The sequence below is a fragment of the Falco peregrinus genome, chromosome 10 (genome assembly GCF_023634155.1).
Source record: "Falco peregrinus isolate bFalPer1 chromosome 10, bFalPer1.pri, whole genome shotgun sequence".
Lineage (NCBI taxonomy): Eukaryota > Metazoa > Chordata > Aves > Falconiformes > Falconidae > Falco > Falco peregrinus.
In genome coordinates, this window is record NC_073730.1 from 27,793,644 (window position 1) to 27,820,514 (window position 26,871).

The 26,871-nt window shown below is 37.8% G+C and overlaps 1 protein-coding gene across 1 annotated transcript in view; it reads right to left on the reverse strand.

Annotated features, from left to right (window-relative positions):
• FAF1 (Fas associated factor 1) overlaps positions 1 to 26,871 on the reverse strand; it is a 171,236-nt gene that overhangs the window by 23,668 nt on the left and 120,697 nt on the right. The window contains exons 13-15 of the mRNA XM_005231694.4: positions 23,129 to 23,283; positions 10,163 to 10,299; positions 7,539 to 7,627 (exon numbers count right to left, since the gene is read on the reverse strand). Coding sequence (XP_005231751.2) covers positions 7,539 to 7,627; positions 10,163 to 10,299; positions 23,129 to 23,283 — 381 coding nt within the window. The remainder of the gene's footprint in view (positions 1 to 7,538; positions 7,628 to 10,162; positions 10,300 to 23,128; positions 23,284 to 26,871) is intronic.

Here is a 26,871-nt window from a genome sequence, read left to right on the forward strand (position 1 = left end):
CTTAAAAATGATATACTAACCAGAGTTATAAGAAATTGAGTACTGGCTTTTATTTTACAATTTACAAACTGTCTAGGAACCCCCAGGAAGTTGTTAGAAGCTACTTGTGATGAGCATAGGATTCATTTACCTACAGAGAGCGTCACTGAAGAATTTTTGAAATAGGATTAAATTATATAATTCAGTGATAACTGCAAAGAATACCGACGCTATACATTCTACAACTAGAATTGAAACATGAATTCCAGGCATTTAAGAAAAAAAAATATTTCCTCCCTATTCATCGCAGTTATCATCATCCTAAAAGTGGATTATGAAAAAGATGTCAGGAATGTGAAGAATTACTATGCATGACTGCCTGGTCCTCACGGAAATATGTGAGCCACATCTAAAGTAAATGACCATGCCACTGAGCTTTATACCACATTGAAACAATACTGTTCTTACTGAAACAGACCTTAAAAACAAATCTGGCACCCACATTTCTTTAGGTAAGAAGCAGATGTAACCCTATGAAATGTCTTTTTGCACCTACTTCTGCGTTTTGTTGATATTGCTCACACTCGACAGGAACCGCCTCCTCTATGGAGATTATGGCAAAATTGTAATATTCTCTGATTCAGAGTTACACTTAGACAAATTTTAAACGTTAGATAAAGCAGTTCTCCTTTTTGTAATGCAGTTTGTTATTTTAGTCATCTCTTCCTCTAGAGAAACCATGGAAAGTATGAGGATGACTCAAGTTCACCAGAAGGCAACAAAAGAAAATTCGTAATAGTGACAGGAAAAGCAGAAGAAAATATTTTGAAGAGAATCTTGCACTGTACTAACAAAGAGCAAATGAAGAAAAATAGCACAGTCATACCACTAATCATTAATTAAAATTAATTAATTAATAAAAACATTTCTCCATCAACAAAATTTGAGGTAGCTGACAACTTTCCTGTTAAAGCCTACAGAAACCACAGCATCGACTGAACATCAGTAAAGCGCATCTCCACAAGGCTTTTGCAACGAAGGCAAGGTTGCCAAACTTTTCAAGAAACCAAGAACAGACAACAGCTTATCCCAGGTCACTTCAAAAGCCTTTATCAGAAGCAGGGGTTACACGGCATTTCGGAATTCCACAGCAGCGGCTGATCAGTGGTGTGAAACCCCATCCACATCCAAGGGGTTTTGGCATGAGATGGAGACAACTCTCCTTTGCTCCTTAAGGGAGGAAGTCACAGGTCTCTGCTTTCCAGTTTTGACAACGCAACAAGAGGGGGGCCATTGTTTAATTGAAAACTGATACTTTATTATCCACAGAATATATTCTTCAGCCATGGATTTCTTTGCTGTCATACATATTACAGATTCAAAGTCATAACAAAAATAGCAAACACTTTTATTCATGAAGTAGTTACAACTGACCAGATGAAACCTCCTCTTAAGTAGTATCCAGAGCTACAAGACTAAGAAAAACTTGCATGTAAGGTTAAGAAGAAATTTCACGTCACTCTCTCCAATAATTATTCCCTAAACCATTTGTTGAAGTTACCCCCAAAGCAGCTAATAGCAGGCATTTTCAGAGGCAGGATGATGGAAAAGAGGGATTCCTGGCTGCATTTAGGACAGCAACGCCCCCTTCTCCTGCATATTCTACAGGGGGAAAAAAAAATACACAATACATTTGACTATTTGGTGAGATCTTTTGCTGGACAAGTCAGCATTGACCCTTCTAGACTTTTTTTATTTATTGTTGTTGTTTAGGAAGGTAGGATTTAATGATTTTGCTCCAGGAATCAGCTTTGCACCTCATTTGTCTCAGGGAGATGTGTTATACTTTATTAACTATTGCTGTTTGGGATCAGTTTTACTGTAAAATAAAACTGGATGAAACAGAAGTTCAGCAGGTAACCACGAGCAGAAAACATTTCTCAGAACATCAGTGAGTAAATGGCTGTTATAAGATGGGGGAGGGGGAAGGGAGAGGGAAGAAAAAAGCACATGTATTTACAAATGCTGAATGCTTATCTGAAAGACAGTTCATTTAACTGAACCACTCCTGAAATTAAAATCTGCAAATGCTTCAGGCTATTCATGGGAGCGTTAAAGAGAAACACCCCTTTGTCCAAACAAACCAGTGCAAGACAGGCATTAATTTGACTCACCAAGATGACAGACTTGCACGTTGTATAACTTAAACATACATGATGGGGAGTATATGGAAGGAAAAACTGTACACAGAATGTGTTAGGCATATGAGAACGATGAAGATGAAGCACACGAACACTCCTCCAGTGGCAGAACCACAGATGGGGAGGCAGGACGGGGCAGGGCAAGGAGGCAGAACAAGGCAGAACCACTGGAGGGATCATGCCTGCCTGTATCGAAGGCTGAAAGTCCAGTTCCAGATACTGATTTTTGGGAAATACCTCAAGTGACAAGAAAAAAACCAAACCCCAAACCTTCAAGAAGCAGTCTTGCAGTGACTTTCCATGGGGAATGAGCCAGCCAGTCCTGCTACAACACCTACCCACCTGGGCTGTACAGCAGGGAAAGCTGCTGTTTATTAAAAGAAACTAAGGCAATATTCAGTGACCAAGGCCATCAACACGTGCAGCCAAAAAGCCGCATGAACTAAAGATACTTTAATTTTATTTTCTTTCTTTCCTCTGTCATTACCTTGCATCTTGTCAAAGTTCAAAATATGCCATAAACTCTTGAAGGTGGCACTTGTATCTGCTGGTGCATCTGTGCAGTGAAGTGCATAATGGGAAACCTATCGTTTGGGGTGCTATCATATTACAAATAAAAAATTGGAAAATTTAATCAAATACATTTTGATTACTGTAGTTTAATTAGTTATAACTAGTAATAATTAGTAAATGTGCTAATTGGATTTTTTTGGAGGGGTTAAATCACAATCTTTGTTAGGTGGCTGTCATCACCATAAGGCTTATGCGCTTTGGAATTTAATGAATTTCATGTATTTATTCTCATAACCTCTTGTCGTGCAAGTACCATATACTATGATACACATGGCAGTGTTAGCTGGAACACAGATTATCAAAGGTATACGGATGGCTAATTTCTACTGATTTTAACGCAAGCTTCAGTGAAAACAGCAATTGCAGGGGTCTCCTGCACAGCTGATGGAAGCGCTTAGCCCATCCTCTACCTGCAAAGTGTAAGTGCAGCTGAGGAGTGGAGAAAAGCAACTGATCTGAAGGAGGAAAAGATGAGCAGCCCACAGATTAGGAGAATGTCCTAGGACCAATCCTCTTTAGCTTCTTTTGTGGCTGTGGGAAATATCTTTGGAAGAAAAAAGAGAAAAAGTGTTGGAAGCTAAACCTGTTAAATTATCATATTAAAAAAAAAAAAAAAAAGAAGGAAATCCCTTACATTTGACAGCAGTGAGGCAGAAGAGGAAGAAAAGGTGGTGATACCAGGCTTCTTACTACAAAGTTATGAAAATAACATTTGGTCAGCAAAGCCCCATCTACCACAAGAGAGCTGGGATGGACATGCAAACATACTTCCACAAAAGAGCTGTGGCAGGGTAAAGGAGGTGAATTTATGTTGCTGTTTGGGAGGTTTTGTTTTCTTTTACATAATTTTTAAAATTTCCATCCAGATATTGGTCAGGAAGGACCTACATTTTCCTCACAATGCAGCAGTAACTAGGAAGAAGAGATGTCACCTAAGATCAGACAGCAAATGTGGTGACTCCACAGGTCTACATTTTTCTATAGCTTATCTTCAGAGTCTGTTTACAACAGTTTTTCCAGTTTAAAAATTAAGTATATCTCTCTCACACTAAAGAACAGTGTGTCAGCAGATACAGTTTAAAGTGAAGGCCTTAATTGGTATTTGTAAAAATAAGAAGGTTTTTGAATCAACTGTAGGTATTACAATTCCACCTTCAAGTCTAATCCAAGAGCAGGAGCGCTAGTGTTGCGTAACGACAAAAATAAACACGATGAGAGACCTACTGTTACTTAAATGTGGACAAGTTGGACCAGCTGTGTAACAGTCAATGCTTCTACAGTAATAAATGTTGACAGCAAAAATAAAAAGAATGCATTACTGAGACATCATCAAATAAGCCCTGTCATTACATGGAAACTCCACCCTGTATAAGCTTGTCAAAAAGTGTTACTGTAATCCTTTGAGAAGCCTCCTCCTCGGGCGATGGAGAAAAAATGTTTAGGATCGGCCCAGAACAGGTGTGTTGGGCTGTAATGCCAGGATTTAATCACGTATCTCTTCACATTAATCTCACAAAGGAACTAACTTGGATCTATTGAGGCCCATCATGCCACGCTGGGATGATTATTTAACTATGCAATTGAAGCAAGCTAGCTAACAGGGCGTTTAAAAGTGGACATTCCAGGGTGTACGATATTTTACAATTATTATTTGTTTTCTTAAGACTAGCACCAGGCATTGACACTTAAGAGGAACTGACACTACGCGCTTTTTTCAGTCAGGCCCCCCCCAAAAAATCTCAGTTCACACCTCAATCCACGGTGGCAGGGGCCGGTTGTCCCTCCTCTGAGATACCGTCTTTTGCTTACAGGACAGACTCCGTAGACTCCTTGTTTCCTCTTTGCAAAGATGCCCAACCCTGCTGCCTGAGCAGTAGTTGAGGCATCAACATTTGTAGTGCGGGCCAGAGGAGCAAACATTGCTAGACAAGTATGTCCATCAGATGTATGAAATCATTAGTGTAGCCTCGGAGTAATTCTGCACACAGAGCCTGAGGCTGGACTTCAGAGCCTAGACCTGGCTGCATGACCAGGGTGCCTGTAGCCTGGCCAACTGGCCTTGCCGCTGTTGGTGCCACCAAACCCATCGTTTAATTATCCACTGGCCACTTCTCATCAGAAGTGCCACGTGAGCACGACGTCAGTACACTGCTGATTGTAATTTATTATCTGTGGCTTGTTACTATGGCAATTTAAGTAACAAATGCATAAAAACAGACAGCACAACAGCCAGACCACGTATCTAGAATGGCACGTCAACAGTGCAGCCCAAAAGGGGCAGGAGATTTCCAAAATGTCATCTGGTCAACACAGCTGACAGGCAGCAAGCAGAAGGCCCAGTGGTTCATGATCGATCCAGAAGCCTTGGAGGGGCAGGGGAAAGAACAGGACAGCAGACCGATCTCCCTTTAAGAAAGTTTGGGAGAGAAAATAGGTGCCTAAATTACAGACCACTGTACCTCAGGACAGGTATGCTGGATTACTATGAGTACACATACGCATCGCAACGTTTTTAAGGTATTTCTTCAGAGAGTATGTAAGAAAAAGCTTAATGAAACACACAATTCTAAAAATTAAATAAAATTGATGGTTAAATGGTGGTATTTTAGCGCTTGACATTCTAGAAATATGCCCCAAATTTGCCTGATTAAACTTTATGAGGTTATACCAGTAAATTTTACTAATACATGGATACAAAAGCACAGGATTTTGCTGGCTGGACTATTACCACCAGCTAACGAAGTGACTCACTTCTCTCAGGTGAGATAAGTTGGTGATGTTGTTCTGAGCATCCTGCCTACACCATCAGTCGATGACCAGTGACAGGGAGCTGACAGTAAAGCGACACCCTAAGCTGGCTGTAGCTGCTCAGGCAAGCACCTGTACCATTAGCTAGCAGTGGTAACAGTCATCCTGCACCGAAATAACCATCAGAGGGCACTGCAAAACATGCTGTCTAAACAGAATTATGCAACAGCTGTGTTGGAAGCTTTCATGTGCATGCAAGTTAAAAATGCAAAGTGGAGAAGTTCAGCTGCATAAACTAACAGCATGAAAGCATTAATGAGTCATTTACAAGTGTTTCCAGCTCTATTTCTCTCTCTCACACACTTCTGTTTACAGCAAAGCTATATAGATGACTTATCTTTTTAAGACAACAGAATTTTCTGCCTTTTTTTTTTTTTTTGTCTTGTGGTTTTATGATGACTTATTGTTGCTATTAAGAAAACAGTAACAGAAACCGGATTCTGTATCCTGTTTGCTATTGTAATATTTGGGAAAAAATTGCACCAACAGCAGTAAGATACGAAAAAAGAAAAGGTGTTGATATATGAACACTTGAAGTTGTCAAGTACCAGACTGACAAGAAAGCTACATGCTACGTAGCAAACCACAAAAAGGCAGCATTTTTTTTTCAGACTAAAGCCCTCTATTGAGTACAGACTGCTTGTCAAATACTCCTCTCTGGAAGAGTAATTGCATAAAGTGAAGTTATTTTTTTTGTTTTTAAACTTCCTGCTTCAAATGCAAAAGTGTCCAAGATCACCTTTTTGGTGTGCTTGTATCAAGTGGAGCCAAGGTGTAGAGTAAATACCTTATTTCTGTATAGAACCCATAGTGTCTGGAAATCTGCCCCCAAAGTTTAAGAAATTTTCCATTAGTTTTCTGAATGCCAAAGTGTGTTAGAAAGAACTTCTGTGGGGAAGAAATGTCACCAGTGCTCTCAGTGACAGAAAAACAAAAGGAAATGCGAGAAAGGTCTACAGAAGACTTGGACACAGATAGATTTTAGAGGAATGTATAAAAATTATGTTTCCATTCTCCCTATACAGGTAGAGCACTTGGAGTAAAAAGTCAGGAGACATCTGTATGACTATCATGGGGACACACGTTACTGGACTGTCACTGTTCTCAGCCACCCAGTGAAGGACTGGCAGGAGCTCGGGATGCAGGAGGCAGTTCCCGGTTCCGCAGTCATGGCCTCAAGGCTACTGCGTCTTCTCTTTCTTTAAGCTTTGTTTCCCTTACACCCAGATGTTTCTCAGTTGCAAACCCACTTGGTTTTATCCTCTTGGGGCAGGTCTATCACTATCTTACCTGCCCCCACCTTCTTCTCTCCTAAATATTGATATCCCCTGCTCTGGAAAATTGTTCTGGTCTCTTGTTGCTCTCTCTGTTCCAATCCCATCACTCCTAGTTCCTTTTCCTGCCTCTTATTTCCTCTTCTCTGTCTGCCTTTATATGTCTGTCTTTCCTTCTGTTTTCTTCCTTTCTATCAGCTTCTACAGTTTTCAGTTCTGAACCTTTCTTGGAACTCATCTGTGATGTGAATTTTACCTTCTTATTAAAGCATTAAAAAAAACCATACCCAACATATTCCTGTTAAAATGCAATTAAAAAATGCAACTATATTGTGCCTTGGATTTTTGTTTTCTACCTATGACTTGGAGCTGGTCATTGAGAAAAAAAAGCTGATTGTTGTTTCCTTGTATGGGCATATTAAGCTCTGTAATATCACCGTAAATGTAAACAACTACTCATGACTAATATTAAGAAAAAGGAAACAAACTGAAAATGACAAGACCAATAGGAAGAGGGTTGTGTTTTTTTGAGAGGCCCAAAAAATACACAAACAAGACTTTAACATTTTTGATTTCTGATGATGGAAGACACACTAAAACACATCAATACCCAGCTCATTGGCTAAAGAAACCTCTGGTTAATTTTGCATCCCCAGTGATCTGCGGAAGCCAGTAGGTATCTGCAGTAACTTTCAGTGCTCACCTCATCCTTTATGTCCTCCTGCTGCTGGGCACTGAAGATCTCCATTGCAGCCATCAGCCTCATCATTAGCTCATCCACTGTTGTGTTACCTAGCAACAAAGGAAGAGAGCTGTACTTCATATCATTAAAGTTATTAAACAAAAAAAGAAAAAAAGAAGTCATTTTAGAATTAATCCATAAGAAATAGCCAGACCAAAAAAAAAAAAAAAAAAAAAGAGGAAAAAAAAAAAAAAAAAAGAGTAGAAAATGCAAGTATCTGAGAAGAATGCTTTTACTTTGCCTTTTTGTTGAAAATGCTTTTACAAAGAAATGTTGATCACAGGCTAAGATTTTAAGTGGTTCAAATCTGAACAATTGCTTTTGTGTTTGCATAGAATAACTTTTTTTTTTTTTTTAATCGCTCATGTTGAAGGAAAGTAATGTATCTGGGGTTCCCTGACATGAAACTGATATTACAGTTTTAGAATGTCCAGGTTTAATCAGGGAGACTGATGCAATTGCTCAGTCAGGTAACAAATGGTAGGATGTTGGCAGCACCATCTAAGTGCATTGGTTTAAGTGAAAAACAATACAGTGATCTAATGCATTTGCGCACATGCAGTTTTATTCAGATATAACTAGTGGTAAAATTTCAAATATTATAATTTATTCTCTTCAGGGTATTTACTTCTGATAAAACTTGTAGAGCTGATAATAGCAGAAAAGTCCTCTGTGGATATATCAAGAAATACAGCACACGTATAGGAAAACAGATACTTCCTCACATTTTTCTACCAGCGTGCCTCCAGCTTTCAGTAAGACTGAATGATTAGTTTAATTTCCTGCCAAGATGCACTCAGTCTTTGGTTTAGCTTTCTAAACTGAAGACTAGACTACCCATTAGAGTCACTTGTCACAGTAGTTAAAAGGTCTTAGGCCATGAGAAATGGTCAAAACCCATAAACAATATCTGCCAGCCTAAACAGCCTTTGGACCCTAGTAGAACAATATCAACAAGAGCTAGATTTATACTGGCGATGCTGATCAATATTTTAAAAGGAGTAAACTAACCAGAAGCCACAGTACCACTAAAGAACACAAAACTGTCCCCATAGTTTTCAACCCCAGCAAAAAATAAAAATCAAAAGCGAACTCAGTCTGCATTTCAATAAACGTCACTAGGACTTAAGTTTCTATATGGTTGTATCTCTTCTGTAAACATGCCTTCTCACCCAGCCCTGAAAGGCCCTCATTGTTCCCATTTCTAGCATTTGCTACCTTGGCAGAAAATGTTATCCCGCATGCTACAACACGCATGGCTTCAGAGACTACCATTCATTTGAGGGCATATTGTTAGAAGATGCCAGTGTCCCAGTTCATGGGAAAATAACAAGCACAGCTGTAAGGCTGCAAGAGATGATTGCTTTAGTTTAGTTCAAAAGACTGCAGAAAACTGACAAATAATTAAAACTTAATGAATCTAATGAAATAATTTGGACTATTTTAGAATATAAAGCTGCATTGCATTATAACTTTGAGTCACTAAGTTGCTAAAGCAGTTAAGTAATTTAAGCCCATAAACACCACTGACTTCAGCACGATAACACAGGTGCTGTACTAAGCTGCAGAGTTATAAACCCAAGATATTTATAAGATTACTTGTATGAAATAAGTTTTATAAGTGACAGAAGTACCACGAATTAGTGTTATGCTGTACCTTGCTCGAAGGAGACAAAAATCCATGCAAAATTAACAACTTTGTCTATAGGAAGAAGCACTCCAGATCCCTCAAGAAAATGATGAATCCCATATTAATCCCATGCAGAAAGGAACAGTAATGCTGTCTGCAAAAGGCAGTATTTCCTGAGGCTGAATTTCCTCAGGAAAATAAGATTAGAATAAACATCGCTAGATACAAGCCATAAATAAATGAGGACACAGTGTCATGAAGGCAAACTTGTGGAGAAAGCAGAAGAAATGAGAGGCAGCCATTCTTTGATGTATTTTAATTTGAAGAGTTACTGAGAACAGCAGACAAGGGGCATCACTCCACATCTAAGTCATCTTGGCTGTCAGCGAAATCAGGAATGGTTATGCCAGAAAGAACTCCTCATTGTAAGCCAGAAAGCTTCATTTATGTGAGATTATATTAGTGACTTAAATTCTGAGCCGGTTTGGGATCTCAACACTGCAGGCAGGTCTGAAAAAGCAACTCTTGTTCAAGTATTAATGCACTACATGCAGCAGGAGTCCACATATTAACAAGGAGCTACATGCAAAGAGCCAAATGGATTCTGGCACTACACAAAAAGTGCAGCCAAAATCTTTTGGAAATCAGGGATATATCTGAATATAAATTTGGAAAACAAAGTGTACCTCCTTATTTAGGAAATTTGGCTTCTACTTTAAAAAAAAATGAAGAACAAACTATGATTCTACTACAGTCATGGCAACTTCAATCTCTAATACCACATTAATTAATACATTTATGAATAGCGCTATTTATACTGTGGCAACTGAAAGTGTCTTTTGTGCAATAAATTCACATTCTGAACATCTTAAAAAAGAAATGGCTAGTGAAGATGCCTTCTAACCGTTTCAATACTCGTGCAAGAAATACTTCTAATATAATACGAGAACTGTACCTTGTATTACATTCAACACTTCGTTAGATGATCGTTTTCCCATAATAATAAGGAAAAGTGGAAACTGGTCTGTCTTCTGAGTTCGAATTGTTTGGGCTACAACACTCCCGAAGTGTCTAGTGCACATTGTCAGAAACCTATGTGGGGGGGAAAGAAAAAGTTAACATTGTAGACATGTTTTTGAAGTTAGTTCTTATAAATAATTATGTTAAATTCAGCAGTTTACCTGAGTGTTATCTACTGTTTAACATCGAGGCTTCTGCATTCAATTATCTTTATCCCTTTTTATGATTAAATTATGAGAATATTTACAAACATGATAGATCCCAGATTATCTAAATTAAAACAATTAATAACTGGTTGAGACAGTGATTCATTTGATGTTGAATTCCATTTCCCGCTACACTATTCTGCAGGCATTAATTCAAAACTAACCCTCCCTAAATAATCATGCTATATCAATCGTTAGAAACTTCTAAAGAGAAACTAAGTAAGGCCATAATCTAGTAATACAACAAAGTATAAAAATAGTGTAATTTCATACAAAAGCATAACTTCGTAATGAAAGATCAAGAAATTGTTTTCATCAGTCATAGAATTAAAATGTGGTACTTCAGAATTGTATTTTCTTTTGTACTAGTGACCTGCCAGTGACATACTTAGCAGTATGGTCTAAAAAACAATAATTCTAAGCTTTTGGCCAAAAAAAGCTCTTGGATATTAGCATACAGAAGTCTAGCATTAGTATTCTTAACACGATCTTGAATAAATGAAAAAACTGATAAAGCTTTTCTCTTCCATTAGAGGACTGTTTGAAATTAGCATTTCTTTCAAGAGAAAAGGGTAGCTTATGATATGTTTTCAGATCTGATGGTAAAAAGTAAATGTCATAATAATAATGAATTATGAAAGACCAAATGCAAATATAGAATGCTTTAATAAGATCCAATTTAATAAAGTCTGTAAAAATAATGGACTTTTAATAACACGGGTCACAAAAGGCAAAACAGTGGAAATTCTGAGGACTAGCCACTGGTACAGGCTTATTAATTCTTAATTACGTTCATGAAAGGCAACTTAAATCATGTGTTTTCTTATGCCTTATGATAATATTTTAGGTAACAACTACTCTGAAATGTATGCTCTAACTGAAGAGCAAAGTCCTGTTGTCACATGCATTAGAAGCCAAATCTATTTGAAAAGACAAACTGCATTAAAATGTCAAGCGCTCCAAGTAATTTCTTCCCAAAGATACCAAAAAGATTCAAAATTGCCATTTTTAAAAAAATCAATATATATTGTATCTAATAAAATTGCTAAAAATTGATTAGCTTGATGAGTACAACATTGGGCTTGTTAGAGGCATCTGGAGTACAAAAAACCTTCAGAGACAATTTGTAGTGTAACTATGGCCATCGCTGGGTGGAAGGCAATGAGCAAGGGTAGCTAGCGAGTATTTCAAAGACACAAACATTACTACTGGCAAATACCTTTCCTTGCCTCCTTGATTCTCTGTCTTTTGCAATTCAGAATGATCATACACAAAGGCAATGTAAAAAGTACCAAATAGAGACTGCTATATTGGAAATAGGTACATAGAGGCATACCATTTAGTAAAGATAAAATAAAACATCGATAAAGTCTGGACATAAAAACTCTTAAGCTAAATAATGTTTTTTGATGTTTGCTTTGCAAGGTGGGAATACCTAAGTGAAATCTTGGCCTCACAGAAGTCAGCTGTGATCTTCTATGGCAAAATGACTTACGTGAGTTCAAGGTTTCACTCCTGGAAGTAATACAGTGGACAAGTGAACTGAATTCCTGAAACCTGTGTATTGAAAGTGTTTAACAGTCTTCAACACACCACAGAAGAAAAGTACTCAAATGGCAAGGGAAACAAAATGTTTAACTGAAGGTGAAAAAGTGCTGTTGAGAATAATGCTAGAAGGAACAAAACTGAAGACACTATTCCAATATTAATTGTACCAGTCTTAGGTTTTTGGGTTTGGGGTTTTTTTTTAAATCAATTCTGTATTTAGTTAACCCATAATTCAGTCTCAAAGTACACTTTTATAGTGATAGGTTTTGTATGCAGAGAATTCTAAATGAAATAGGTATTTCAGTATATTAAAACATTTCCCAAATAACTTTTTTCCAGGAGATGAGTTTTTATATGTGTAACTTCTGGCTAACTAAATAGAACCTAACAGGTTAAGATACCTCAAGGCAGTCTGTAATCAAGGCTGGGAACAGGTTTTGGCTCCCTGGCTTCAGAAGATGGCATGTCGGGCCAGGCTGTTGTAAGGGTACACGTACTTTCCTGGCTGAGCAACAGCAGAGCAGATGCCAGATGCTAACAGCTCCCGCCACAGTGGCATGGTTTTCTTTCTTGGAGCCCCTTTGTACAGCTACCGGTGCACCCACCCTGCTCTTTTCGAATCACCTCCCCTCTTCTGCTGCTGTCACAACCTGCTCAGCTTGCAGGGGCAGCAGCCAGCTCGCTCACGTAGCAGTTGCAAGAGCAGCTTGTGCCAATTCTGACCTGACTGCCACAGACTTTCCACTGCTGCCATCAGGCAGCCTTTGTCTTTGCTGGGGGAGGCACGTGAAACTTCTCCCCAGCACTTCCAACTCTGAATAATGAATGTCCAGATTACAAATCTGTCTAGTGCTCTAAAGGGCAAGTTCTCCTCCACACAGACCAAATGCTGCTCTCAAACCTATGGATAAAATGTATTAAAATAAATATAAAAACTTGCATAGGATTTCAGCATGGGCAGCTGCGAGGAGGATGATGGGGGATGAATGGCCAGTTGGTGGTTACCAATGGTTACCAATGTACATCTTCAGAGCAGAGCAAATACACACAAGAAACTCCTCTCACCAATGTGATCCACCAAAACAGATCCTGCCCTTTGGAACCATGTAAAGCTCCACTTGTCTGTTGAACTAAAATGTAGTAAAGACAACAAAAATGCGAAGGTAGGGAAACGATGCAACACCAAACAAAGACAGCAGTGGCGATCACCAACACCTGCACTGTGTAACGCCTGTTCACTAGCGATTAGTCACTCACACGTGCTCTTCACCAGGTCAGTGGTAAGTGCTCAGCAATCACTTGTAACGTGTCTCTTCTTTCCATTTTACTAGACGGGTAGGAACTGCATTTTCATTCATGATCCCTGTTTGGTTTTTTTCATGCCTTTTAATAGATTTTGCAACTACTTAACTAATTTCGCATTTTTTTCCCCCTTTTATGCCTTTACTGATTCTGTATTTGCAGACCTCTTTAATTTCTTCCACATTCATATTCAGGGAAAAAAAATTAAATAAATCTCCTCTGTGCTATTTACTGTCAGAAGTGAGTAGGACCAACACAACTTGGTGCAATAACCAGTATCTTACTGTGTACATCACTAACAAGGGATTTTCTTACTTTCATCTAAACAGAATTGTGCCAGATCTTTCAGTGGCATCTCCAGAGCTGCCAAGGGAACTGCCTGTGGAGTGCATCAAAGAGCCAGATGTCTCTCTGGGGAGAACTGTTTTCCACAACATGCTGGATTACTGTGATCTCCAACCAGAAGTGGAAATAGAGGAATGGTGCCAGAAAAGGAGGGAAAATGGCACTCTACTAGTCCTTTTCTTTTTAGATTACAAAAATATTCAAGGAGGGGGAAGTATGAGAAAGGCAAAAAAGCATTTTATGAAGGAAAAATCCATCAAAAATATTTTGAAAGTTACAAGAATGAAGTTCATCAAAAAAAGTAACAGTTTTGGCAGACAGCATCATTTCCTTCTTTCATGACTCGCTAGCAATGAAACCAGCTGCTATTAAAACTACAGAATAAACACAGACACTGACCATGGCTTAACCCCGCCCCCCCCCCAAATTACAAACTTATCTTAATTTTTTTAATGTAGAAAGAATAGTTATTAATTCTTAGACATAATTTACTCTCTACTTAAAAGAAACACACAGGAAAAATTATTCTGGTGAAATGAAGATGTTAATTTGGGGGGGTTGCTGGTCAGTGCACAGCAGTTATCCCTCCACGTGCACTCGTGAAGAGTTATCATGTTTGTAGCACATTAGTCTCCCAGAGAAGAATGTTATCATGCTCTACCAGCTGATATGTGACACATTATATTAAAATACAGTTCTGGCATAACTTTTGTAATTTTACCACAAAATGCATTTTATTTAATATTATTTTAAAATAAGCTTAAAAATCTACTAAAAAAAGTTTAAAATATTACCGAGTCTCAGAACCAAAGGGAATACTTATTACAACTTAAGCCTGTGGTCTACCACGCTCCTGATCTTAAATATGCTATGGAGAACTTTGTAAATGCTGGGGTTTAGCAATAATATATTTTTGTGAGAACGTGCAGCTTTTTATTTTTAAACAACAAAACTGGCCTCCTCTGGCCAAAGTGCTGATCATCAAAAGTGTTGATCTCTTAGCTCAATAGGTTTTCATCTCTGGAAAGCTGTTATCTGTATGATACCTATTTACACCACACCCCCAAATTAATCTATCTCTCAAGACATAATGAATAAAATAAAAACATCAAGCAGTCATGGCATAGTATAGTTGCAGAATGAGCAACTAAACCGAAAATCCCAATTGTAGCTCTTCTTCATTAATCAAACCTGCAGGAGGAAACTAATGCAAAGCAAACTGCATAATGGTACATTGCAGCGTACTCCTGGAATGTGCAAAGAGGGACACCTGATGCTACATTTTGCATGGGTTTTGTATGTTCAAACCAAAACTAAAAGCTCTCTTTTGCTTTTGGTTTTCTTAAACTTTCCCCAGCACCTTAAGGTTAATTAATAATAAATAATTGTATTAGCAAATCTGTCTAGTGCACTAAAGGGCAAGTTCTCTTCCATACAGACCAAATGCTGCTCTCAAACCTATGGATAAAATGTATTAAAATAAACACAAAAACTTGCATAGGATTTCAGATCAAATTTTCCTTATTTTCCATACCAATTAAGTAACAGATCTGGTTACTTGTTACACTGCTACTTATATAAATATTCCTGTAGTTACTTTTAATTTTCACATGCTGGTAGAAAAGCTTTGGAAAAAGTTCTAAAATGAGGCCCTTTGGCACATGGTACCCCCTACACTTCTTGCAAAGGACTTTTTAACAGAACAGCTGCACTGGAGACGTTTTTTGCTCTATCATCTCAGCCTGAAGTCCTGCCTAAAAAGTAGCAGCAGGACAAAAATCTGATAACTTCTTCTAAAAGCCTGTTCCCTTTCAGTTTAAACTGGTGTTCAGTCCACAATGGGGATGATTTTGAGCCAAAACTGTGATTTATTTATGGCCAGGTACTTCCCAAGGCCAACCTTACTTTAAGAAACTTTAAAACTTCAGAAATGGGTATGAAAAAAGCATAACTTCTTTCCTGAGCACAAAGAAAACAATGATTAATATTAAATATGCAAGATTTCTCATTATTTTTAATAATTATTATATACTGTGCAAAGTCAACACAGGACTCATTAAAATGTTAATGTAAAAATAACATTTTTGTATAAGGTATTTACATTTTTATAAAAAGTAAAAGCTGATGTCATGAAATGGTACCTTGAAATATGCTTGGTATCCATCACCTCCATAATAACGAGTTATTGTCTTACCCACATTAGTAGGGTCATAACCGTTGACTCTAACATGCGGGGGAGATGAGCAACAGATACAAGGCATGGTTTAAAGATATATAAAGCAGCCTGAACCAAATGATGTGGAGATCCTCTTTAGTATCCATATGCTAAATATCCAGGTATTCAAACATAAAAAGCATGATTTTATCTGCTTTTTCTTTATGCAAGAGTAAAGCCTAGATAAGTGGGTTATCTATCTCTTCATAAAATGTGGCAGATCTAATTTCATCCTGCAAGGTTAAAACAGATTAGACAAATACTTTATAACCCTGTTTAGTCTAAACCACATCCCTCTAGAAACTCATTAATCCATCCTTTCAGATACCACTGCACAGTGGATAAAATAATTAATAAAATTATAAATAAAATATACCTGAACCCCTCGCTAAAACACTGTACTGGAAGTGGAAAACACAAGATGTGCTTGCATATCAGTGGTATTTTTTATTATTGCCTATCATATTAGAAAGGCATGTTAATACTTAATTTGCTAAGGAACAGCCAAAGCTTGCTACAGGTAGATTTAATAATAACCTAGATAAGAACAGAGAGTGTATTTAGTTACTTTGCAGATGTTAGTAAAGTGGAGAAGTGACAAGCACACTGGAAGTCAGTAAACCAAGTCAGACTAACCTACAGAAACTGGAGAAACATCCTGACCAATAAAATATAATTCATCAAGGTCAATGAAAGTCTCCATGTAGGAGGAACAATTGCACAAATACAGAATAAGAATCAAGCCGTAAGGGAAGAAGAAAAGTTGTGACGTGAAGATGACAGACATCATATTGGGATGAGTAAAACATGGTTTGTACAACATGAAATAATCCTCTTCCTGTATTTAGCACTGAGAAGGCAGTTTTAGGCACAGTGCACTAGTAAAGATGTGGACCAATTACAAAAGGGCCATCGGGAGGTTGCAGTAAGAAATGTCTACAAAGGGAGAAGCTACAAGGAAAGGCTGAAGGAATCACGGTTGCTTAATTACAGAAAATTGCAGGAAAATGTAATAATGCCATTTAAGTCCAACGAACACAGCAGCAGAAAGGAAGAGAATACCTCATTGCCTACTGAGTGAACCAAGATAGACTTGTCATTGATAGCTGCAAGAGAAACTTCAGTTAAATATTAGTGTGAACTGCCCAAAGGGAGTGAAAGTACTAGAACTTGTTACGGAGAAATGATGAGAGAGCTCCCACACACCGAAGATTAGATCAGGCCACCATTGGTCAGGAGTGCCGCAGGTACAGCTAAGCCTTCTGGCCAGGCATGGACTGAATGCTGTTATCTGCAGCTCTCCAAGACCTACAGACAGTCACAGAATGGCAAGGAGGAGGAGAGGCGAGAGGTCAAAGCAGAGTCATCCTAACCTAAAGGAAGAGGATGGGCATTTGCACTTCTGCAAGGACTCTCTCCCGGCTGGGCACCCTGCAGTACCAAGGAGATTCATTCACACCTTTCAGCTGCAGTTTGTTACGAACAATTCTGTCTCTGCCAGCTCAATGATTTCTTCTGATGGTTGACTCAGACACACAGCTGAAGCCAGCTTTCTATCCAGCTTCAATTCCATCCAGCATTAGACTTCACTGGTGCAGGTGTAGACTCTTGTAGTTATATGGACCTGTGAATGACTTCCTCCTTCTTCCTGAAAACAGTTCAACAAGTCTGCCCTGACTACCTGTTCTTCTGCCTTCATCTCTTGCACAGGACACTACAGAATTTGATTCTTTCACCTTTTCTGTTCCACAAGCTTAATAAACTAGGCTGTAGTTTGAGCACAATGGTATAGAACTTGCTTTAGGATTTGGTTTTAGAGTGAGGATTTTAAAAATATGCTTACCAATGTATCAGTTTAGTTAATCCCTGTGGCTTTAATACAATTTTTTTTTTCTTCATGTGACCTTAAAGCATCACTATAGGTGTATAAAATGATGCACTGAAAACCTTAATTACATCAACAGAGAGACTACTTCCTATTTATAGTTAAATATCGTGGAGCCATCTGTATCTTAATACACAACCAGATTAAAATGCATTCTCTGCTGGTTTTCAGTTTTCCAAATTTGGACATTTTTAGACTACTAACACGAAATTACCTTGAAGCACATAAATATTTAAGCAGGGATAGTTTACCTTTTCTGGTGGGTGTATAATAAACAGTTTAACCATCATCTATATACAGGCTGTTTTGTTCTCCATCTAAAGAGACAATCACCTTTTATCCTTTTCCTTTTTTCTTCGTTTCAGTGCTATTAGAAAACTATTCACAAGTGCAACCCCGAACAATACTCTGCAGTAATTATGACTAGATGACAAAGAGATGCGAACAATTACTGAGCCCATTTTGAAACCCTACACTAATAAAGTCATTAGATGCTGCCCTTGCCATGAGTGTTCTAAAAGCTTCTGAAGTTACAAGAACACACGGCATTGTTTGTTAGGACAATTGCTGCTGGCAGAATGCAAACCTTGAGTTAAACCATGCTGCAAATTGATCTTGACATTCTGTTAAGACTGCCACTAAAATCAAAAGCAAAGGAGAAAAGGAGAAAATGAGCGGGTGGGATGTAATCATGGAACAGAAGGGTTCCCTCCTCACCTTCTTTCCTCTTCCTCCTCAAAACAAACCATACAGAAAATGACAAATTCGCCTGGTGTTTGAGAACCTTTATTTTTAAAACATTAATTAGACTTTTGACCTGTTTTTATTGACTGGCACTGTATTCCTATCAAAGTAAATTAAATAAAATATTGCAAAATACAATAGAAAAGATTTTCACACTGCTCTGTGAAACCTGTTAAGGATTTAGTGCCTAAAGAACTCGTCCAACAGTTTTGCAAGCAACATATACAGAATCTATGGTCACTCCTGAAAAAGGAGTAAGAAATTAACCCACCAAGTTCAGCTCTCACAGACCCCACACCTGCAATATATTTGCTGAAGGATCAAATAGGATTGGGGAGCTGGAGTAATATGGTCAACTGGTCTTCATCCAGGCATGCATCAATCAGTAGGTTAGTATTAAGGGTCAGCAACTGTGAATATGGCTAATTACTTGATGACGGAAATTGCAGGTGAAGACAACCTGCTGCTGAGAAGCACTTTAGTCAATTAACTCTTTCCTAAGCTTAAACAGAGTGAAAAACTATTATTTGAACATTAAAACTAACAAGTACCTGTCATCAGAGCTGATAAAAAGTTGGGAACACCTTGAAATACAGCACCCAAGGGCAATGATATCAAAAGCTAAAAAGGTGCTACAGACATTCGAGTCAGTGATCTATGGTTTTGCCATTGTTCTGCTTGGCAAGCATTACGTACATTGAAAATCTGTTAATATTATGCATAATCTATGTTTGTAAACACTGTGTATATAAATATAAGGGTATGTGTGCATGTGTAGGTATATATGTATGCATATATATTCAATATGTATCTGTCCTGGACACCAGTATATTATATTAAGGTATATAAATGAATTAACAAAAATAGTTAGGCATGTGCTCGCATACATATATATATACACACACACATATATATACACGCACACACCTCCCATACACATAATTATATTAGAATAATGGTATTTAGTCAAGTTGTTGAAGTCAGAAAGTGCCAGGGCTATAGCTGCTCATGTCTGGCTCTCCTGCTTATCTATGCCATAACCTCTCTGGAAACCTGAGGAAGTGCTTAGCCCATGTGATGGCCCGATGCAGCTGGCGAGCTGCTGCAGCCATGTGCTCAGACCAAAAGGTAGGGCCAGAATTGCCAACATCATTGCTGCCAAACACCACTACTACTGCTCTGACACCCCCCGTAAGCATATTTCTGCTGTTTGGAGTGGCATGGTAGCAAATCTCCATATCAAGTAATGGAAAGGAAACCTTGATTTTTCATCTCATGATTCACCCCAAACTGAGTGGAATATAACAAGAAAGTAGAAGATATACCTGTAGCTTTGCAGTTGTGTTTTTTTTTCCTTTGACCATGGACAGCATAAATTACAAGAATATTCCAAACAGTTGCTTACTAAAGTCTAAACCATAGGTGATAAAGCTTTCATGTAGATTCCTCAACAGTGTTATAAAAACACCGCATTGTTTTCCTAAATGAGGGCTGATTATTTTATTATATTATTTTGTGCCTTTTATTATGATTTTTTTATTTATTCTGGTAATGAAAAGATTCCTAATTTGCAGCACTTACTCAAAGTAATTGCTCCCTTTCCTGCAAACCTTATGTCAGAGGCAATTAAAAGCTGTGGAAGCCGAAACAAAATATCCTTTTAACTGTATTAACTAGAGTTCTCTTTCAGATTGAGAAAGTAACAGTCCTAGGTGGCTGTAGGTAGAAATTTTTAAAAACCTGACTCATAGATTCGTAATGTTTGTACTTTGCACTACTGCTAACAGCTACCCTGGCGCTGGCACACAGCATTTTACTGCTAATCCTGCCTGCAGGACTCTCTTCACTCTGTTGTAATGGGTGTTGAAGAACAAGATTGAGAGATTCCAGCTGAAAAGGGCTAGTATACAGTAACACAGGATTCAAAGCACATCCTTACATCAGTGTCAGCCAAGAAACATAATAAAAAACAGGAAAAAAGACAAGATTTTTGAGCTGGTTTTGTTCTACAGTGTTCAGGATGGACCTCCATTCCATTAATTTTCTCATTCATAATGAGAAAAATGGAAATTACTATTAAGACTGGGTTTGGAACAGAATGACATCCACAGATATCAGAAAGAGGACAGCAAAGAGGAAGAAAAAACCCCCAGAATATTCAAGATTTTTTGGCTTACATGAGGAAAGTATTTACATCTGTTTGAATTTATTCATGCCATACTACAGTACTGAAAACTTTACTACTGACATTGCCATGTCCCTGTTGATTGCTGTGAAGTGGGCCTGATTCCTCTGCCTTCCCACCCTGGTTTTTCCACTAATGCAATTGTAACAGCACAAATAAGTTGCTCTTGGGCTACACCAGCATGCAAAAACCAGTTCTTTCTGTTGTTGCTGTTGTCTTCTCACCATTCAAATACAAATCTAAGTGCAACTGTATTCACAGGGATACAGACCAGAATAGGCTCCAAAGAATGTCACCATTTCACATAACGAAGGGTAGTAATTAAACAGCAGTACTGAGTATTTATTTATGGGAATACCCACAGAGCATCGGCACTTTCTGAAGGGAGAAGGAAGCATCATGTGCCCTCTGAAGAAAACAGTCTATGGAGCAGGATATGACACTAAACACAACTGAGAATTTATTCTAATTCAAGCCAGCATGCCTTGTTTACCCCTTACAATTTTTTGACCTCACTGTTAATATGACAGTTTCTTTGTTGTTAATAGAAAGCAAAAAATGAAGACTTAAAAACCCCATGGTACTGCACAATCAGTGGCTAGGTTCATTGAGGATAGCTATAAAGCCTTAAACAAGCCCTTTATTTTGTGTTTTAAGAAGTGTCATAAGGAGTTAATAGGACACAGCTGTACAGGCTCTTTCTAATAAGCAGCTTCTGTCGCTTTGGTCACCACAGGTGTCTCTGTAACCTGCAAACTCTTATTACTAGTGTATCAAAGTTGTGCTACTTAATAGATTTCTTTAGTAAAACACAACAAAGCAATTACATGGCTGTTGATCGTCAGTCATAAAAAAACCCCTCAAACACAGTTTTTCAAAAGAAACTACACTGCAATTTTTTGTCATTGTAAAATAAAAGAAACTAGAGAATTAAATAGAAAAGCAAACAATAGAACAGCAGGTAGTCAGCTGAACTTAGCCACTACAGATGGTTTAGAAATAGTGTTTCCTTCTACACCAACTTGTGGGATAAAAGAAAAGGAGGAGGCTCCTTACTGCCCATGAATGGCAATACCAAAAGATTTAAGCAACTTTCCAGTCTACGTATTTGGTCCCATGAAAGAACCTAGATGTTTCTTCCCTCCCTTCCCCTGTTTCTTTTTAAAAAACTTTAAATCTGTTTTTGCAACTGCTTTTTTCCATAATCTTTAACTCTCCTCTAGAATAACTTGAGCTAGCAACATAGCTGCTGGTTTGCCCAGTGGTGAAAAGCAAAAGGTCAAATGAGGAATTCCTGTGAAACACAACTGTCACTAAAAAGTGTGTTAGAAAAAGAGAGTGTTGTGTTCTCCATGCCCACTTTCAGTAAAGAAATATTTATTACAAATTTAAGAATAAGAATGCATGAATGCTCTATTCAAGCAAACCGTAAGAGAAAGAAACATAAATATATACTTTTAATTGTTCAGTAATTGATGGAATTGCATAAAAAAGTAGCAATCTTACTCCAGCCCAAGTGACTGTTGCATCTTTTGTTCAAAAGTTAAGAGTAACTCATTATAGCAATATACACAGACATCCTGGCAAGTGGTTATCTTCTGTGTAAATAAAAGTGATGAAACAAGGTCCAAGTTAAAAAAACCAAACAAGTCTGATTTTTAAATAAGTATAATAATAACATAATCATTTTCAATAGATTATGATCAACTGATAAAAAACTAAAGAAGAGAGAGGTCTTAATATAAAGATAAGAAAATCTGCTGGTAACACACAAACTACATAGAAGGAGTTGGAAGCTACAGTTTTTTAACTTCTTTACTCATCAGCAAAACGATGGCCTCTCTAAAACATAGGATAGCTTTTATTATATTAAAACCTTTCAAAATACCTGAAAATTACCAAAGGAATGTTCCATAAGAAAGCTGTAGTTCATAAAAGTTCATATTAATTGTAAGCTTTTAATCTTTTGCATCATCTATATTTAATATTAATTTATCACGTGAATGTTCTTTTTTAAATAAGATTTTCATTAACAACAGTAGTTGTTATCCCAGAGAGTTCTAATGCAGTTACATACAGTTAATGCAGTACATACAGTTAGTGTCGCATAGTATTATGGCACTGCAATGCCAAACTGTTGAAGACACATTTCTAGAACCAGAAAATAAACTCCCTGTCCCACCTAACCCCCCCCCCAAAAAACAAAAACCAAAAACTAGAAGAAAAAAAGATGTAATTTCTTCAACTATTTTTTACTGCACAGCAATAAAAAGTCGCTTTGTAATGGAAACAAGGACAGTCCAATTCTCAGTGAATGTCAGCCAGCACAGCTTCATTGTTCAGCTAAGAACTAGCATGAATTTTTCAGTTCAAACAGTTATCAAGCAACAAAAGATTGGATACACAGATGACACAGAGATAAGCGTCTTCCTCTAGAGAAAAGCTGCTCCACTCAGTCCAAAGAGTCTTACCTTGCTCTGTTTGCTTCTTTTGTCATGTCCCATGCCCAGGTTATGAAGTTCTGACTCAGATAGGAGACAATAGATTCAGCACAAAGCATTTGAGAGCAGAAGACATTGGTCAGTACACTTTCATCATGGTGGAGGTAGATAGCAAGAAGCTTTCTCTGAAAAGACATGAGGAAAGATCAGCGAATATCCTCAGGCTATTTAGTAATTTAAAATTGCTGCTGCAGATCTGTGTGTTAGTGCACCCCATGGTGTTTATCGAGGGTGCCGGGTATCTCAACATGCACGTGCAGGGGGCAAAAAAACCCCCAAACTAATAGATTTCAATCAAATGGTCCGTCCCTCCAAATCTGTAAATCTTCTCAATGCTTCCTAATATTTTATTTCGGGTACCAAAACACAATATAGTTATCACACCATCTGTAGCCAAATGAAGAGGAAAAAAAAGAGTAAGTAACAATACAGTTGCCTATGGCCCAAAGCCTGCGATGCTACATTGCTGGATATTTTGGCAGCTCTCCATCCAGCTGTGTGATGTGGGAAGCTCACATCATATCAGCCCCTCACCTACTTTCTAAGTTGGTGTGTAGCTGGTCAAAAGGTCATGTGTCAGTCCAGTTAGCTACATCTCTTGTGGAGCTGAGAAGCAAGGTAGCCACCCCAGCACTGTGAATGTGTATAACACAAGGGAAGGGGTATGGCAGACATGGATCAAATCCCATATTGAGTTTGTGAGTGCTGATATATCTCATCATAGTTACCATGTTAGCGAAGATTAGATGTTGAGGATGGTGTTTGCGGCCCCTTGATATAAAATACTCTGTGCCATGTTCTTCTGAAACCCTATTAAGTAACATTGGAGCTTCACTGCCAGTAGCACAGGGCTGTGCTGTGTCCCCATAACCACCTCAGATCACCTTTTGGAAAGTGAGTCTATATGTGTGTAAAATACAGAAAGCAGACTGAGAAAAATAAAGGTGAACTACGAGCTAGTTCCACGATCCTGTATCTGGTATCAATGAATTATAAAGTACCACTCAGAAAATTACCACTTCCCATACTTACTTTATTTTAAAATCCTACTTGAACGTATTTGCTGACATAATATGGTAAATGCCATTTTCAGACTTACTTAAACTCATCTCAAACCTCTTCATCAAATGTAACACTGAATACTAGATATTAATGTATATTGATATAGCAAGACATGGGATGCAATTTTGAGACAAGCTGTCTTTGTAAAAAACCTGTATGGCTATTACCTCATATACTAGCTTTGGATAAAACTTAATGACTGTTTATAAGAAGAAGAATACATTTGAACATTAGACTTTGGGAAAAGGATTAGTAATTTGCATTAATGTTTGTCTAATTTAATTTAAATGTTCTTCAGAACCACGTACACATGTGCCAGGAAGGGCCATTAATAAGCCCAACATGCAGAGATCCATATAAGTGCAGCCAACAATGTTGACTGAAACTAAACTTGAAAATCCAGGGCACTGATGCACAATATCAAGTAATAAAACAGCATTTCTGTGGTGATATTTAATTTAAAAAGAAGAAAGAGGCAGGGGAAGATCAGGCACTGTCTGTTTTTGAGGATCAGCCATTCTGCATTTCAAAGCATCGATCCCTGCAATATCCAGGTTACTGTGCTAGAATCTCGACTATTATATAGCAGTTGTAAGAGAGGGAGGGCAAAGATGTGTTTACTCAGTGATTAGGGCCTTAGAATAAGCCTCTAGCTCCTAGAGAGACAGCTCACCACTTATTCATTTGGACCAATTCACAAAGCCTAGAAAGATTAAACATCCATGCTGAGAAGACAAGCGAATGCAGACGGTGAAAAAGAAATAAAAATTCTTTAAAAACTCTGAGATGACTTCATTATTTTTTCCACAAGGAAACTTTAGGAAAGTGTTTAGTTAGAGAAAAACCCACATTGACCTCTCTCTAAACCCTTAATCTTTCCTTTGTGGTGGCACTGCTTTGTGGTAAGCGGATGGCTTTGCTCTCCTCTTTTCACTGGGAGTGGATAGAAAAAAAGGCTCTTGAGAAACACTTTTACTTCCAAAGAAACAACCCCATGAAACTGTTAAATATGAGATTCCATACAACAGAATGTTTCAAAATATGTACAGTTTTAGGCTTAAAGATTTAGGGACAAATTTTAGTAAACAGAACAGGCACATACACAATAGATGTTTACAATGAACTACTTTACAATTGTACGTAATTTTTGTTGCATCAACAAATCTCACTATGCAAAGACTAAACTACATCACATATAAAAGACTGTACTCGTGTCTGGTAATTCATCCAAAATGTTAAGGCCAGGCATAGGCATACCGCTAAGACAAATGAAAAAAGGGTAGCAGGAGGAACTGAAGTGCTAAAACATGATTTTGAAAAATCAGTGGAAGCCAGGAATACTTTTTTCTTTGGAAAAAATACACTATTGCAAAAGGCTCACAGCATGGAGTTTGTTGTTGTTGCTGCTGTGTGATTCGTTTTGGTTTGGTTTTTACTAACCCATGGTAGTATATATTTATAAGCAGGTTTCTGTTGTATTTATTTCAAGCCTTTGAAAAATCAGAGTAAATTCTAGGATTCTATGATGACTAATACTGGGAATTTTTTAGTCAATACTGATAAAATAGGTTTACTGAACTGTTGAACAGTCTTGACTTCAATAAAAGCATCCTACTAATAGAGCACTATCTGTTCTGTGTTAGAATTCCCAAAAATATGACTTGGGGGTCATATACTTAGCGTAAAATTTTAACCAAGAAAAAAAAACCGATGGGGAAGAACTTTTACTAGTCTCTGTGAAGACACGTGATACTGAAAAGGTTCTAAGCACTAAATAGTTGAGGGACTTCCAAAGGCCTTAGGACTTCAGGAACTTAAGTCATCAAGCGATGTATTTTTCAGAGTATGTGGATGCTTAAGACAAGGCAGTCATTCACTGGAATTTTCAGAAGGGGCCTGGATTTACAAACATACTCGGGAATGCAAGTCTTATCGATGTCAGTAAGACTTAAGGTTTTAAAAGCTTGAACCCTACAGAATTAGTAGAGAATTAGAAGAAATGAAGGAAAAGCTGTCACTGAGACAGAAAGAAACACAGATCTTCATGAGGTTGAAAGAGTAAATTGATGATCAGTCAGTAATGACATATCTGAGCTTCTCAGCCAGTTCCTAATAATGTCAATAATTTGGATACCTCAGAAGAATATGAACTTGAATGATAACAGAAATACAATCACAAGGGTCAGCAAAACCACAGACCGGAATGTTTATTTTTGAATCTCAGGTTTATAAGTTCAAGTAACAACTGACAAAAATGTTCACGATGTAACATCTGCTAACAAATCAAGATCTTAATTTTTCTTCTAGGTTTTATGTAGTGAGAGCTAATTCAAATGAACAAAGGGACACATCTGCACATCTTTAAGCCTTTGAAGTGTACAATCTGGTCCACCTGTCTAAAGTGATCTTGGAGATCATATGATCAGCCTTCTTGGACACAGCTACTCTATCACACACAAGCCTTTCTTCCCTAAGCAGAATGCAAACCCTCTCTAACACCAAGGCTATATGCCTTCGAATTTACTCCGCTTTGAAAAAGGATCAAAAGCAGGAATAGAGCAGATCGAGATTCACAGGAAGCCCTGTCTGTGTATTACACAGAACAGAACAAAACCTGTGTTAAAGATAAGCATTATTAAATCCCCCAGCAC